Source organism: Acinonyx jubatus, chromosome C2 (genome assembly GCF_027475565.1).
Source record: "Acinonyx jubatus isolate Ajub_Pintada_27869175 chromosome C2, VMU_Ajub_asm_v1.0, whole genome shotgun sequence".
Taxonomy (NCBI): Eukaryota; Metazoa; Chordata; class Mammalia; order Carnivora; family Felidae; genus Acinonyx; species Acinonyx jubatus.
In genome coordinates, this window is record NC_069384.1 from 73,946,119 (window position 1) to 73,959,894 (window position 13,776).

General features: G+C 40.5%; 1 protein-coding gene across 4 annotated transcripts in view; it reads left to right on the top strand.

Annotated features, from left to right (window-relative positions):
- ATP13A5 (ATPase 13A5) overlaps nucleotides 1-13,776 on the top strand; it is a 113,730-nt gene that overhangs the window by 30,802 nt on the left and 69,152 nt on the right. For all 4 annotated transcript variants that reach the window (XM_053221051.1, XM_053221052.1, XM_027052719.2 and 1 more), the window contains one exon: nucleotides 9,630-9,764. In XM_053221051.1, coding sequence (XP_053077026.1) covers nucleotides 9,630-9,764 — 135 coding nt within the window. The remainder of the gene's footprint in view (nucleotides 1-9,629; nucleotides 9,765-13,776) is intronic.

Sequence of the window (13,776 nt, forward strand, 5' to 3'; positions counted from 1 at the left end):
CAGTTCTCCCAGCACCATTTGTTAAAGAGACTGTCTTTTTTCCATTGGATGTTCTTTCCTGCTTTGTCAAAGATTAGTTGGCCATACGTTTGTGGGTCTAGTTCTGGGGTTTCTATTCTATTCCATTGGTCTATGTGTCTGTTTTGTGCCAATACTATGCTGTCTTGATGATGACAGCTTTGTAGTAGAGGCTAAAGTCTGGGATTGTGATGCCTCCTGCTTTGGTCTTCTTCAAAATTACTTTGGCTATTCGGGGCCTTTTGTGGTTCCATATGAGTTTTAAGATTGTTCTAGTTTCGAGAAGAATTCTGGTGCAATTTTGATTGGGATTGCATTGAATGGGTAGGTAGCTTTGGGTAGTATTGACATTTTGACAATATTTATTCTTCCAACCCAGGAGCATGGAATGTTTTTCCATTTCTTTATATTTTCAATTTCCTTCATAAGCTTTCTGTAGTTTTTAGCATACATATCTTTTACATCTTTGGTTAGATTTATTCCTAGGTATTTTATGCTTCTTGGTGCAATTGTGAATGGGATCAGTTTCTTTGTCTTTCTGTTGCTTCATTATTCGTGTATAAGAATGCAACTGATTTCTGTACATTTTCTATCCTGCGACTTTGCTGAATTCATGTATCAGTTCTAGCAGACTTCTGGTGGAGTCTATCGGATTTTCCATGTATAATATCATGTCCTTTGCAAAAAGTGAAAGCTTAACTTCATCTTTGCCAGTTCTGATGCCTTTGATTTCCTTTTGTTGTCTGATTGCTGATGCTAGCACTTCCAACACTATGTTAAAACAACAGCGGTGAGAGTGGACATCCCTGTCGTGTTCCTCATCTCAGGGAAAAAGCTCTCAGTTTTTCCCCATTGAGGATGATGTTAGATGTGGGCTCTTCATAAATGGCTTTTATGATGTTTAGTATAATCCTTCTATCCCGACTTTCTCGAGGATTTTTAAGAAAGGCTGCTGAGGGGCACCTGGGTGGCTCCGTCAGTTAAGCGGCTGACTTCGGCTCAGGTCATGATCTCGCGGTCCGTGAGTTCAAGCCTCGCGTCGGGCTCTGTGCTGACAGCTCAGAGCCTGGAGCCTGTCTCAGATTCTGTGTCTCCCTCTCTCTGACCCTACCCCGTTCATGCTTTGTCTCTCTCAAAAATAAATAAATGTTAAAAAAAATTTATAAAAAAAAGAAAGGATGCTGAATTTTGTCAAATGCTTTTTCTGCATCAATTGACAGGATCGTATGGTTCTTATCTTTTCTTTTATTAATGTGATGTATCACGTTGATTGATTTGTGAATGTTGAACCAGCCCTGCAGCCCAGGAATGAATCCCACTTGATCATGGTGAATAATTCTTTTTATATGCTGTTGAATTGGATTTCCTAGTATCTTATTGAGAATTTTTGCATCCATATTCATTAGGGATATTGGCCTGTAGTTCTCTTTTTTTTCCGGGTCTCTGTCTGGTTTAGGAATCAAATACTGGCTTCATAGAATGAGTCCGGAAGTTTTCCTTCCCTTTCTATTTCTTGGAATAGCTTGAGAAGTATAGGTATTATCTCTGCTTTAAACGTCTGGTAGAACTCCCTTGGGAAGCCATCTGGTCCTGGACTCTCATTTGTTTGGAGATTATTAACTGATTAAATTTCTTCGCTGGTTATGGGTCTGTTCAAGCTTTCTATTTCCTCCTGATTGAGATTTGAAAGTGTGTGGGTGTTTAGGAATTTGTCCATTTCTTCCAGGTTGTCCAGTTTGTTGGCATATAATTTTTCATAGTATTCTTTGATAATTCCTTGTGTTTCTGAACGATTGGTTGTAATCATTCCATTTTCATTCATGATTTTATCTACTTGGGTCATCTCCCTTTTCTTTTTGAGAAGCCTGGCTAGAGGTTTATCAATTTTATTTTTTCAAAAAACCAACTCTTGGTTTCGTTGATCTGCTCTACAGTTTTTTTAGATTCTGTATTGTTTATTTCTGCTCTGATCTTTATTATTTCTCTTCTTTTGCTGGGTTTAGTGTGTCTTTGCTGTCCTGCTTCTATTTCCTTTAAGTGTGTTAGATTTTGTATTTGGGATTTTTCTTGTTTCTGGAGGTAGGCCTGGATTGCAATGTAGTTTCCTCTCAGGACTGCCTTCGCTGCATTCCAAAGCATTTGGACTGTTGTATTTTCATTTTCGTTTGTTTCCATATATTTTTTTAATTTCTTCTCTAATTGACTGGTTGACCCATTCATTCTTTAGTAAGGTGTTCTTTAACCTCCATGCTTTTGGAGGTTTTCCAGACTTTTCCTGTGGTTGATTTCAAGCTTTATAGCATTGTGATCCGAAAATATGTATGGTATGATCTCAATTCCTTTATACTTATGAAGGGCTGTTTTGTGACCCAGTATGTGATCTATGCTGGAGAATGTTCCATGTACACTCGAGAAGAAAGTATATTCTGTTGCTTTGGGATGCAGAGTTTTAAATATATCTGTCAAGTCCATCTGATCCAATGTATCATTCAGGGCCCTTGTTTCTTTATTGACCATGTGTGTAGATGATCTATCCATTGTTGTAAGTGGGGTATTAAAGTCCCCTGCAATGACCACATTCTTGTCAATAAGGTTGCTTATGTTTGTGAGTAATTGTTTTATATATTTGGGGGCTCCCATATTCAGCACATAGACATTTATAATTGTTAGTTCTTCCTGATGGATAGACCCTGTAATTATTATATAATGTCCTTCTTCATCTCTTGTTACAACCTTTAATTTAAAGTCTAGTTTGATATAATTATGGCTACTCCAGCTTTCTTCTGACTTCCAGTAGCATGATAGTTCTCCATCCCCTCACTTTCAATCTGAAGGTGTCCTCAGGTCTAAAATGAGTCTCTAGTAGACAGCAAATATATGGGTCTTGTTTTTTTTTTATCCATTCTAATACCCTATGTCTTTTGGTTGGTGCATTTACATTCAGTGTTATTATAGAAAGATATGGGTTTAGAGTCATTGCAATGTCTGTAGGTTTCATGCTTGTAGTGATGCCTCTGGACATTGTCTCACAGGATCCCCCTTAGGATCTCTTGTAGAGCTGGTTCAGTGGTGTTGAATTCCCTCAGTTTTTGTTTGTTTGGAAAGACCTTTATCTCTCCTTCTATTCTAAATGACAGACTTGCTGGATAAAGGATTCTCGGCTTCATATTTTTTCTGTTCATCACATTGAAGATTTCCTGCCATTCCTTTCTGGCCTGCCAAGTTTCAGTAGAGAGATCCGTCACGAGTCTTATCAGTCTCCTTTTATATGTTAGAGCACGTTTATCCCCAGCTGCTTTCAGAATTTTCTCTTTATCCTTGTATTTTGCCAGTTTCACTATGATATGTCATGCAGAAGATCGACTCAAGTTACATCTGAAGGGAGTTCTCTGTGCGTCTTGGATTTCAATGCCTTTTTCCTTCCCAAGATCAGGGAAATTCTCAGCTATGATTCCTTCAAGTACACCTTCAGCACCTTTCCCTCTCTCTTCCTCCTCTGGAATACCAATTATATGTAGATGATTTCTCTTCAGTGCATCATTTAGTTCTCTAATTTCCCCCTCATACTCCTGGATTTTTTTATCTCTCTTTCTCAGCTTCTTCTTTTACCATAATTTTATCTTCTAGTTCCCCAATTCTCTCCTCTGTCTCTTCAATCCGAGCTGTGGTCACCTCTATTTTATTTTGCAGCTCATTAATAGCATTTTTTAGCTCCTCCTGGCTGTTCCTTAGTCTCTTGATCTCTGTAGCAATAGATTCTCTGCTGTCCTCTATACTGTTTTCAAGCCCAGCGATTAATTTTATGACTATTACTCTAAATTCACTTTCTGTTATATTGTTTAAATCGTTTTTGATCAGTTTGTTAGCTGTCGCTATTTCCCGGAGTTTCTTTTGAAGGGAATTCTTCCGTTTCGTCGTTTTGGATAGTCTCTGCAGTGGTGGGGAACTGCAGGACACTTCCCCTGTGCTGTCTTGAATAACTTGCATTGGTGGGTGGGGCTGCAGTCAGACCTGATGTCTGCTCCCAGCGCACCGCTGGGGCCACAGTCAGACTGGTGTGTACCTTCTCTTCCCCTCACCAAAGGGGGATTCACCATGGGGTGTGGTGGCCCGTCTGGGCTACTTGCACACTGCCAGGCTTGTGGTGCTGGGGATCTGGCGTATTAGCTGGGGTGGATCAGCAAGGTGCACAGGGGTGGCAGGGGTAGGCTCAGCTCGCTTTACCTTCAGTGATCTGCTTCGGGAGGGGCCCTGCAGCACCGGGAGGGAGTCAGACCCTCTGCCGGAGGGGATGGATCCACAGAAGCACAGTGTTGTTTGCGCAGTGAAAGCAAGTTCCCTGTCAGGAAATGATTCCTTTTGGGATTTTGGCTGGGGGATGGGCGAGGAATATGGTGCTGGTGAGCGCCTTTGTTTCCATCCGGCCCCTCCGCTTTTGCAAGCCAGACTCAGGAGCTCTGTTTTGCCGGTGGGCCGCCACTCTGCCCGGCTCCTCCCGCCAGTCCGTGTAGCGCGCACCGCCTCTCCATCCTTCCTACCCTCTTCCATGAGCCTCTCATCTACGCTTGGCTCAGGAGAATCCATTCTGCTAGTCTTCTGGTGGTTTTCTGGGTTATTTAGGCAGGTTTGGGTGGTATCTAAGTGATCAGCAGGACACAGTGAGCCCAGTGTCCTCCTATGACGCCATCTTCCGGAGCATCTCCTGCCCCTAATCTCTTTTTGATGATTTTAAACATATTAGTTTAGTCTTTCTCTGGTTGCTTTATTATGTCAAATTTCTTGGGAATGACTTCTTTCTTTGTTAGTGGATTTATTTATTTTTTAGAATAATTTCTTTGTGTGCTTTGAAGTTATTTTTTTCCTTTTTTTGATTTAACTTTATTTTTTATTTTTCTAAATTTATATCCAAATTAGTATATGGTGAAGCAATGATTTCAGTAGATTCCTTAATGCACCTTACCCATTTAGCCCACCCCCTTCCCACAACCCCTCCAGCAACGCTCAGTTTGTTCTCCATATTTATGAGTTCCTCTGTTTTGTCCCCCTTCTTGTTTTTATATTATTTTTGTTTCCCTTCCTTTATGTGCATCTGTTTTTTCTCCTAAAGTCCTCAAATGAGTGAAGTCATATGATTTTTGTCTTTCTCTGACTAATTTCATTTAGCATAATTCCATCCACGTGGATGCAAATGGCAAGATTCCATTCTTTTTGATTGCTGAGTAAAACTCCATTGTATATATATACTACATCTTCTTTATCCATCCATTAATGGGCATTGGCTCTTTCCGTACTCTGTCTATTGTTGATAGTGCTATCAACATGGGGGTGCATGTGTCCCTTCGAAACAGCACACCTGTATCCTTTGGATAAATACCTAATAGTACAATTGCTGCATCATAGAGTAGTTCTATTTTTATTTTTTTGGGGAAACTCCATACTGTTTTCCAGAGTGGCTGCACCAGCTTACATTCCCCCCAATAACACAAAAGAGATCCTTTTTCTCCTTGCCAACATCTGTTGCCTGAGTTGTTAATGTTAGCCATTCTGACAGGTGTAAGGTGGTATCTCATTGTGGTTTTGATTTGTATTTCCCTGATGATGAGTGATGTGGAGCATTTTTTCATGTGTCGGTTGGCCATCTGGATGTCTTCTTTGGAGAAGTGTCTATTCATGTCTTTTGCCCATTTCTTCACTGGATTATTTGTTTTTTGGGTGTTGAGTTTGATAAGTTCTTTGCATATTTTGGATACTAACCCTTTATCTGATATGTCATTTGCAAATATTGAAGTTATTATTATTAGTGATGGTGATGGAAGCTCTGGTATTGATGGAGGCAGCTCTGGTGAGCTGCCCTTAAGTGGTACTTCCTTTGTCTACATTTCTCTCTTTTTCTCTGTGTCCACTGTCCCTGTAGGATGGCTCTGAGTTTGCCTCTTGGTAGTCCCCATGGCCCTCAGTTCAGAACCAACTCCTGTAGGGTGGGGCTTTACTCCCCAGGATCAAGCAGATTCAGGCCTTTAGCCAGCTGGGGTTTGGCCAAGTTCACAGTGGCACCATGAACTTTGTTCTTTTCCATTTTGCCCTCTGCCAGTGAACAGCTGCTGGTTGTGACTTTCCTTGGCCTCTGTTCCTGGGTCAGAGAGCAAGGCTGGTTTTGTCCCCTGCCGCTGTGGCACACTGTCAATCATATTCCCTGTAGCATGAGCCCCTAGCCCACCACTCTCCAGTCCTTAGGTGGAGCCCAGTGAGCTGATTGTGCTAACCTTGCTAACCTCCACTCCATACTGCACATTTCTAGTCTATTTCTAATCCACAACAGTGGTCACTTTGTTTAGCATGGTCACATGTTAAAAAATAGACTTTTATTTAGAGCAGTCTTCAGTTCGCAGAAAAATTGATTGGCAGGTACTGAGATTTCCCACATACCCCATGTCCCCCACATATGCAGTTTCCTCCACTATCAAAAAGCCAGCTGCTGTTTAAACTTCCTGTTCAAATACATTTTCAGGTTGTCAAAGATTCTCCCAGGTGTCAATTTGGTTATTTTGAAAGGAGTGGTAGTATTTTCTCCATCTACTTACTAACTTACTACACTTCAGTAGGAAAAAAGCAAGTAATACTACTTTGTATTTTGGTTTCAAAAGAATATTGAATAAGGGAGTTAAATTAATTATAATGGTGTTGTTTCTTATACAAGAAGTATTTAACCACATTTTCTACTGAGTTTATATAAACTCAAAATCGTATTATCATTAGTGTATCATCTACAATTAGAGCATTTTATGCCAAGCAAAGAGAAGAGCTATAATTTGTAAGAAAAGCATGTTGCAATGGAAATAATAAGAAACATTAAAGAACAAAAGCTTTGTTAATACACAAAATATATCCAAGTGTTTAAGAAACCTTAAAATGCAGCCTATTAACTTACTAACTGGATGTCAGTTCATTGTGAGGACTAAAGTAGAAGTTTAATATATTAGAGAATTATAGAAAGTAGAGGTAACAGAGTGGCACCAGTTTTAGGTAATATTTCGTCTAATTTATAATCATCGTAAAGAGCACTTCACCAAGAAAATAATCCTTGTTTTGGTCAGATGGGTTTTTTCATTCACACTATGTCTGTACATCAGATGACTACATCTACCTCCTCAGGTTTGCCCTCTCTGCTATCATTAACAGTGGGGCCAGCAGGACCAAAATGGGGACAATTGAGGGAATAAAAAAAGTGAAAGGTATAATAAAGAGACCAAAATGTATGTGCATGGATGGCCAGCTTTGGGCTCATGATACATTCTTCCCATGAATTTCACTGCAGTTTTGGGTAAGATGACTCCCACCCCCGCATCCCGTTCAAGGGAGGGGCCCATGCTGACGTGCCTGATGCTCAGAGCATCTTGCTAAAAACCTGTGATGTGACGAATATGTTATTTTTCAACAATCTGGATAAAAATGCAGTCTTCTATTTTCATCACACAACCTGACTAAATCTGCAGCATGTGAGCATGGGAAGAAGAAACTGCAATAAAAACGGTCAGAGATGAAGTGTGTTTTAAGAGACTAAATTCTCCATTGTAGGTAAATAATGTTTAGAACGGTAAATCGTTAGATTTTGATATTGATAAAACATTTTTCAAAATTCAAAATAAATAAGAATAATCAATTTTTGACAGGCTCTGAGTGCTTAAAATAATTTTGCTTCCACCATAGCACATGCTATGTGCTTGACACTGACTCCACTGAAACTGAGTTCTAAGTGAATTCATCAATATTAGAGATCATTGTGTGTTGTAAAAAATGATTAAAAAAATAGATAAAATGACATCATCTGTTTTCTCTTCCAAGATTTTATTTAAGTTCAAGTTAGTTAACATGTCCTGCATTACTGGTTTCAGCAGAATGTAGTGATTTATCATTTACATACAACACCCAGCGCTCGTCACAAATGCCCTCCTTGATGCCCTTCACCCATTCGACCCAACCCCCCATATACCTCCCTTCAGCAACCCTCCATTTGTTCTCTATAGTTAAGTCTCTCATGGTTTGCCTCCCTCTCTGTTTTTATTTTATTTTTCCTTCCCTTCCCCTGTGTTCATCTGTTTTCTTTCTTAAATTCCACATATGAGTAAAATCATATGGTATTTGTCTTTCTAAGCATATACTTATTTGCTTAGTATAATACACTCTAGTTCCATCCACGTTGTTGCAAATGACAAGATTTCATTCTTTTTTGGTGGCTGAGTAATGTTCCATTATATACATACACCTCCCATGTTCTTTATCCATTCATCAGTCAATGGACATTTGGGTTATTGATATAATTTGGCTATTGTTAATAGTGTTGCTGTAAATATTGGGGTGCATGTGCCCCTTCAAATCAGTATTTTTTTGTATCCTTTGAATGAATACCTGGTAGTACAATTGCTGGATCATAGGATAGTTCTATTTTTAACTTTTTGAGGAGCTTCTATGCTGTTTTATAGAGTGTCTGTACCAGTTTGCATTCCCATCAACAGTGTAAGAGGGTTCCCCCTTCTCTGTATCCTTGCTAGCATCCATTGTTTCCTGAGTTGTTAATTTTAGCCATTCTGACAGGTGTGAGGTGGTACCTGGTATCTGGCAGTGGTTTTGATTTGTATTTCTCTGATGATGAGTGATGTTGAGCATTTTTTTCATGTGTCTGTTAGCCATTTGAATGCCTTCTTTGGAGAAATGTCTGCTCATGTCTTCTGCCCATTTCTTCACTGGATTATTTTTGGGAGGTTGAGTTTGATAAGTTATTTATAGACTTTGGATACTAGCCCTTTGTCTTATATGTCATTTGCAAATATCTTCTCCCAGTCTGTAGGTTGCCTTTTAGTTTTGTTATTTCCCTTGGTGTACAGAAGCTTTTTTTCTTGATGAAGTGCCAATAGTTCTTTTTTGCTTTCATGTCCCTTGCCTCTGGAGATGTATCTGGTAAGAAGTTGCTGCGGCCAAGATCAAAGAAGTTGCTGCCTATGTTCTCCTCTAGAATTTTGATGGTTTCCTGTCTCAAAGTTAGGCCTTTCATCCATTTTGAATTTATTTTTGTGTATGGTGTAAGAAAGTGGTCAAGTTTCATTCTTTTGCTTATTGCCATCCAATTTTCCCAACACCATTTGTTGGAGAGCTTGTCTTCTTTCCATTGGATAGTCTTTCCTGATTTGTTGAAGATTAGCTGACCCTATAGTTGTGGGTCCATTTCTGGGTTCTCTATTCTGATCCATTGATCTATGTGTCTGTTTTTGTGCCAGTACCATACTGTCTTGATGATTACAGCTTTGTAATATAGCTTGAAGTCTGGAATTGTTTTACTTTTCTTTTTCAACATGACTTTTTGGTACTCGGGGTTTTTGTGGTTCCACACAAATTTTAGAATTGTTTGTTCTTGCTTTGTGACAAAATGCTGGTGGTATGTTGATAGGGATTGCATTGGATGTACAGATTGCTTTGGGGAGTTTAGACATTTTAACAATATTTGCTCTTCTAATCCATAAGCATGGAAGTTTTCTCCATTTCTTTGTTTCTTCTTCAATGTCTTTGAAATGATGTGATCCATGCAAGTGACTCACATGCTGTTTTTGTACTTGCAGGTTTTAAATCCATTCTACGTGTTCCAAGCCTTTACCCTAACTTTGTGGCTGTCTCAAGGTTACATAGAATACTCTGTGGCCATCATCATCTTGTCTATTATCTCCATTGTCTTAAGTGTGTATGATTTGCGACAGGTAAGAGCTAAAATCACAGTTGTGGGGCGCCTGGGTGGCTCGGTCGGTTAAGCGTCCGACTTCGGCTCAGGTCATGATCTCACGGTCCGTGGGTTCGAGCCCCGCGTCGGGCTCTGTGCTGACAGCTCAGAGCCTGGAGCCCGTTTCAGATTCTGTGTCTCCCTCTCTCTGTGACCCTCCCCTGTTCATGCTCTGTCTCTCTCTGTCTCAAAAATAAATAAACGTTAAAAAAAAAATAAAAAAAATCACAGTTGGGTTCTATTTAGCTTATGGTGCACAAGAAGCAAAGCCTATGCGTTTTCAAGTGACAGCAAGGAGTAGCTTTGTGAAACTTAAGTCATAAAGCAAAAAACAAGGGCTTACTAAATGTGAGAACTCAGGAGGAGATCTCCAGAAATAGCAGGTAGATGTAAATGTCTTTGCAAACCCGGATTTATCGACTGAAGGCTGACCCGCATACAGTGTTCAGAAGGACTCCGAGGCTGTATCTGAGTATGGTGGGAAAGAATGCTTTGATGGATTAATGATGACAACATACCTTTCCATCATTGTTCATCTTATAGCTATTTAAATTTTTTTAAATGTTTTAACTTATTTTTGAGACAGAGACAGAGCATGAACAGGGAAAGGTCAGAAAGAGAGGGAGACACAGAATCTGAAGCAGACTCCAGGCTCCGAGCTGTCAGCACAGAGTCCGACATGGGGCTTGAACTCACAGACTGTGAGATCATGACCTGAGCTGAAGTCAGATGCTTAACCGACTGAGCCACCCAGGCACCCCATCTTATAGCTATTTAAAGTCTTCCTTTTTAAAAATAGTCTTTTTTTTAAGTTTATTTATTTTGAGAGAGAGCAAGTGAGCATGAGCAGGGAAGGGGAAGAGAGAGGGGGAGAGAGAGAATTCCAATAAGGCAACATGGGTCTTGATCTCATGAAATGCTAGATCATGACCTGAGTTGAAATCAAGATTCAGACGCAGCTGACTGAGCCATCCAGGTGCCCCAAAATAATCAGTCTTCTAAATGAGATAGCAGTGCATTCTGAAATAGAATTTTGCTGAATATTACTTATAACTCCACAGTCCCTGCAAGTCTCAGCTCCCCACAGTATCTTTCTAGAAAACGTTTGGCTACTTTGCTTAAGAATCATCAGCCTGAAAATCAGGAGGCAACCCCAAAAACGAGGTCTCACTGTATTTTTTGTATGTTTTTGAAAACTTGACTATGGAATTAGCTTTGTAGAGATGGGGCTGGGGGCTGGGCATTGTTACGGTACACTGTGTCAGCCTGTCAACTCTACTGCACTGTTGAAACCGCCTAGTCTCAAGTTTCATCCTTCACCTCCAGGGAAAAAAGTAAGATCCAGGGAGCTTGTTCCAAATCAGAGTGTGGTTTTGTGACAGAGTCAGAGCTTCTGGCTCCTCATAAAATGAAACTCTGCCACATGTGCGATATTTCCTTAGCATAAGGCACTTTGCAAAGTAGTGTCACAGCTGGGAATGAAAGTCAAACACAAGTGTTGAGAAGGGAGATGAGTTCTCGATGTCCACACAGTGAGCTCTGGGCACAAGTCAGAAAGGCAGACGTCGGGCCTTTACATAAGCCTAACTGAAAGGGAGCTTTCATTCCTATTCCATTTCAGTGGCTCAACAATATTAAATCCAATATCGGCTCGTTATCTGGTTTTAGATCCTACAAATTTTGAGTTATGAAGTCTTTGATGAGAAATGAAAGAAAGACAATAGATATGTAAAGAGTTAGGAAACAGGATCTAAAAATGAAAAGTTAGATGAATGGAGATACTTTGAGCTGGAGAGCAGGCTACTAGGACTTTGTTTTGTTTCTGGTTTTCTGCCTTTTTAAACAGTGAGTACCTAGGTGTGTTTTTTCACAAACTAATTTATATCACAAAGATGTTAAGAGTGACCAGCAACTTGCCTGGTTGCCAAGGCCTGGGGGGGGGGGGGGGAGTAACTGTCTTTCTGGTGAACTCTGGGCCTTTGAGCAAAAGCATGACCATGGACACCAAGACAATAAAGATCTGACTATTCTGCTGTCTCAATAGAAAAGTAGAGTGTCTTAAGCTTTTACCTTAGTCATTTGATAAAGGTATGTAATGTGAAGGCCGCAGATAGAATCTCTAGTTTCTGGGTTTTGAGAAATCTTTCCTTCATAGAATATCTGATTTGATACGTGCAAGCCATTCATACACTTTCTGGCTTAAGTCACACGTCAGTGAATACAGCCCTTCTCGCATGTCGTTCCTTCCACTGGGGCTACATCTACGCACAGTCACTCGGATATATCGTCATGAACCATCCAAATGTTCTCAGGAAAAACACAGAACTCTCTGAGGCCTTTTGGGAGGGAGATCTTATCTAGTCAGATTGAAAACCTCCCCCTTACCTCTCCTGTTTGTGTTACTTGGTGCTGTTATAATCAGTTTCCTCATCTGTAGAAGGTGTGTATGTGTGTGGGCACGTGAGTGTGTGTTGGTGTTAGAGTTGAGCGAATTAAATGAAACAATCACTTTGAATACTTATATTTCTGGTACATAGTAGGCACTTAGTAAAATGTTAGTTCTTGTTATCATTGATATTGCTGTTGCTGTTTTTATTATTAAAAGTTAGGGAAAGTTGGCAAGGGACAGATGGGAGGGGGAGGGGGTACAGAGATTGAAGAGAACAGGAGGCAGCATGGGACCATCGGGACAGGGCTGGTAACAACCGCTGGTTCACTCATATGAGCCCGAGGACTCTGTTTTCCTTGGGCTCACTTTCCTCAGCTATATACATGGTGGAGGTTACACCCTACTTTTTTAGGTCTCACCATTTTAGGATTCTATCATTTTGCCAGGGCCACTGACAAGGAATGAAAAAAAGCCCTTGAAAACTTTAGAACGCTAGTAAGAAATGTTCTGGCCACTGGAAATCTGAGAGCATGTGCTGCAAACTGGAGTTAATTCCTATTGGACCCTAATAGTGTTCAGTTGGACTTTAGTCCTAAACTACTCAAGTCAGGATGTGTATGAAGAATAGAAACCTGTCTAAATTACCCTAATCATCAAAGGGATATGTATTATAAATATGTACCAGTAGCTCATAGGACCCAAAGACATGAAGTACAGTGGACTTTAATGGAGCCTGTACCCATGAACTTGGGTTACTCTCTCCAGCCTCCTATTCCCTGACAAGCATGAAAGTAAGTACACATGTTTTGGGGCAAGCACTGCAACCCCCCTCCTCTTAGAACTCTGGCAGCCTGCAACTAGTTTGCTCTAGGTGGCTCTCTCTTTCCACTGGCACACATAGTTGGAACAGGGGGTATCTGACCCAGCGGAAGCCAGTCCATCAGCAGGAATCATGCCCATATATCTTTTAGCCTGGGATCCAAGCCTAAGGACTTGAAGCTGTCTGTCATGCTCTGTCAGGAATGTGATGTGAAAAGTGATGCTAGGACCAGGGTGGCAACCCTTGATCCTTGTGTGTGGACAAGCAGAGAAAAAAACTTGCACAAAGAACGAACCAAATACACAGTGAGACACAGAGGTGAGCCATACGGAGCCCAGCAGAAAGGGAGAGGGCAGAGAGACAGAGAGCGAACGAATAACCTGCTCTTCATAGCATTTCCTGCTCCTGTTTGGAGCCCTTGGGAGCTCTGGCTTCACTTCCCACCTTAGGTTAGTGAGATGTCCCTGCATCTTCACAATTTCTCACCTGCTTAAACCAGTTTAACCAATTTCTGTTGCCTGTAATCAATGGGTCCCAAGTAAATGTGGTGCTACCACTTGATGTGTTACACCCCTTACAATGTTTCCACATATTTCCCCTGACTTAAATATATACTTCCCATCTACATGTTTATGACAAATTTCAGTCTCTCCTCAAGTTCCTTTACACTATTTTTTTTTTCATTTGGAACGTAGGTATAACTGTCTTTAAGGAAACGGAAAAGAAATATAGAGATTCCTGTGTGAGAGTTGGGAAGGGTTGCAAAGAAAACAGGTTTGATTC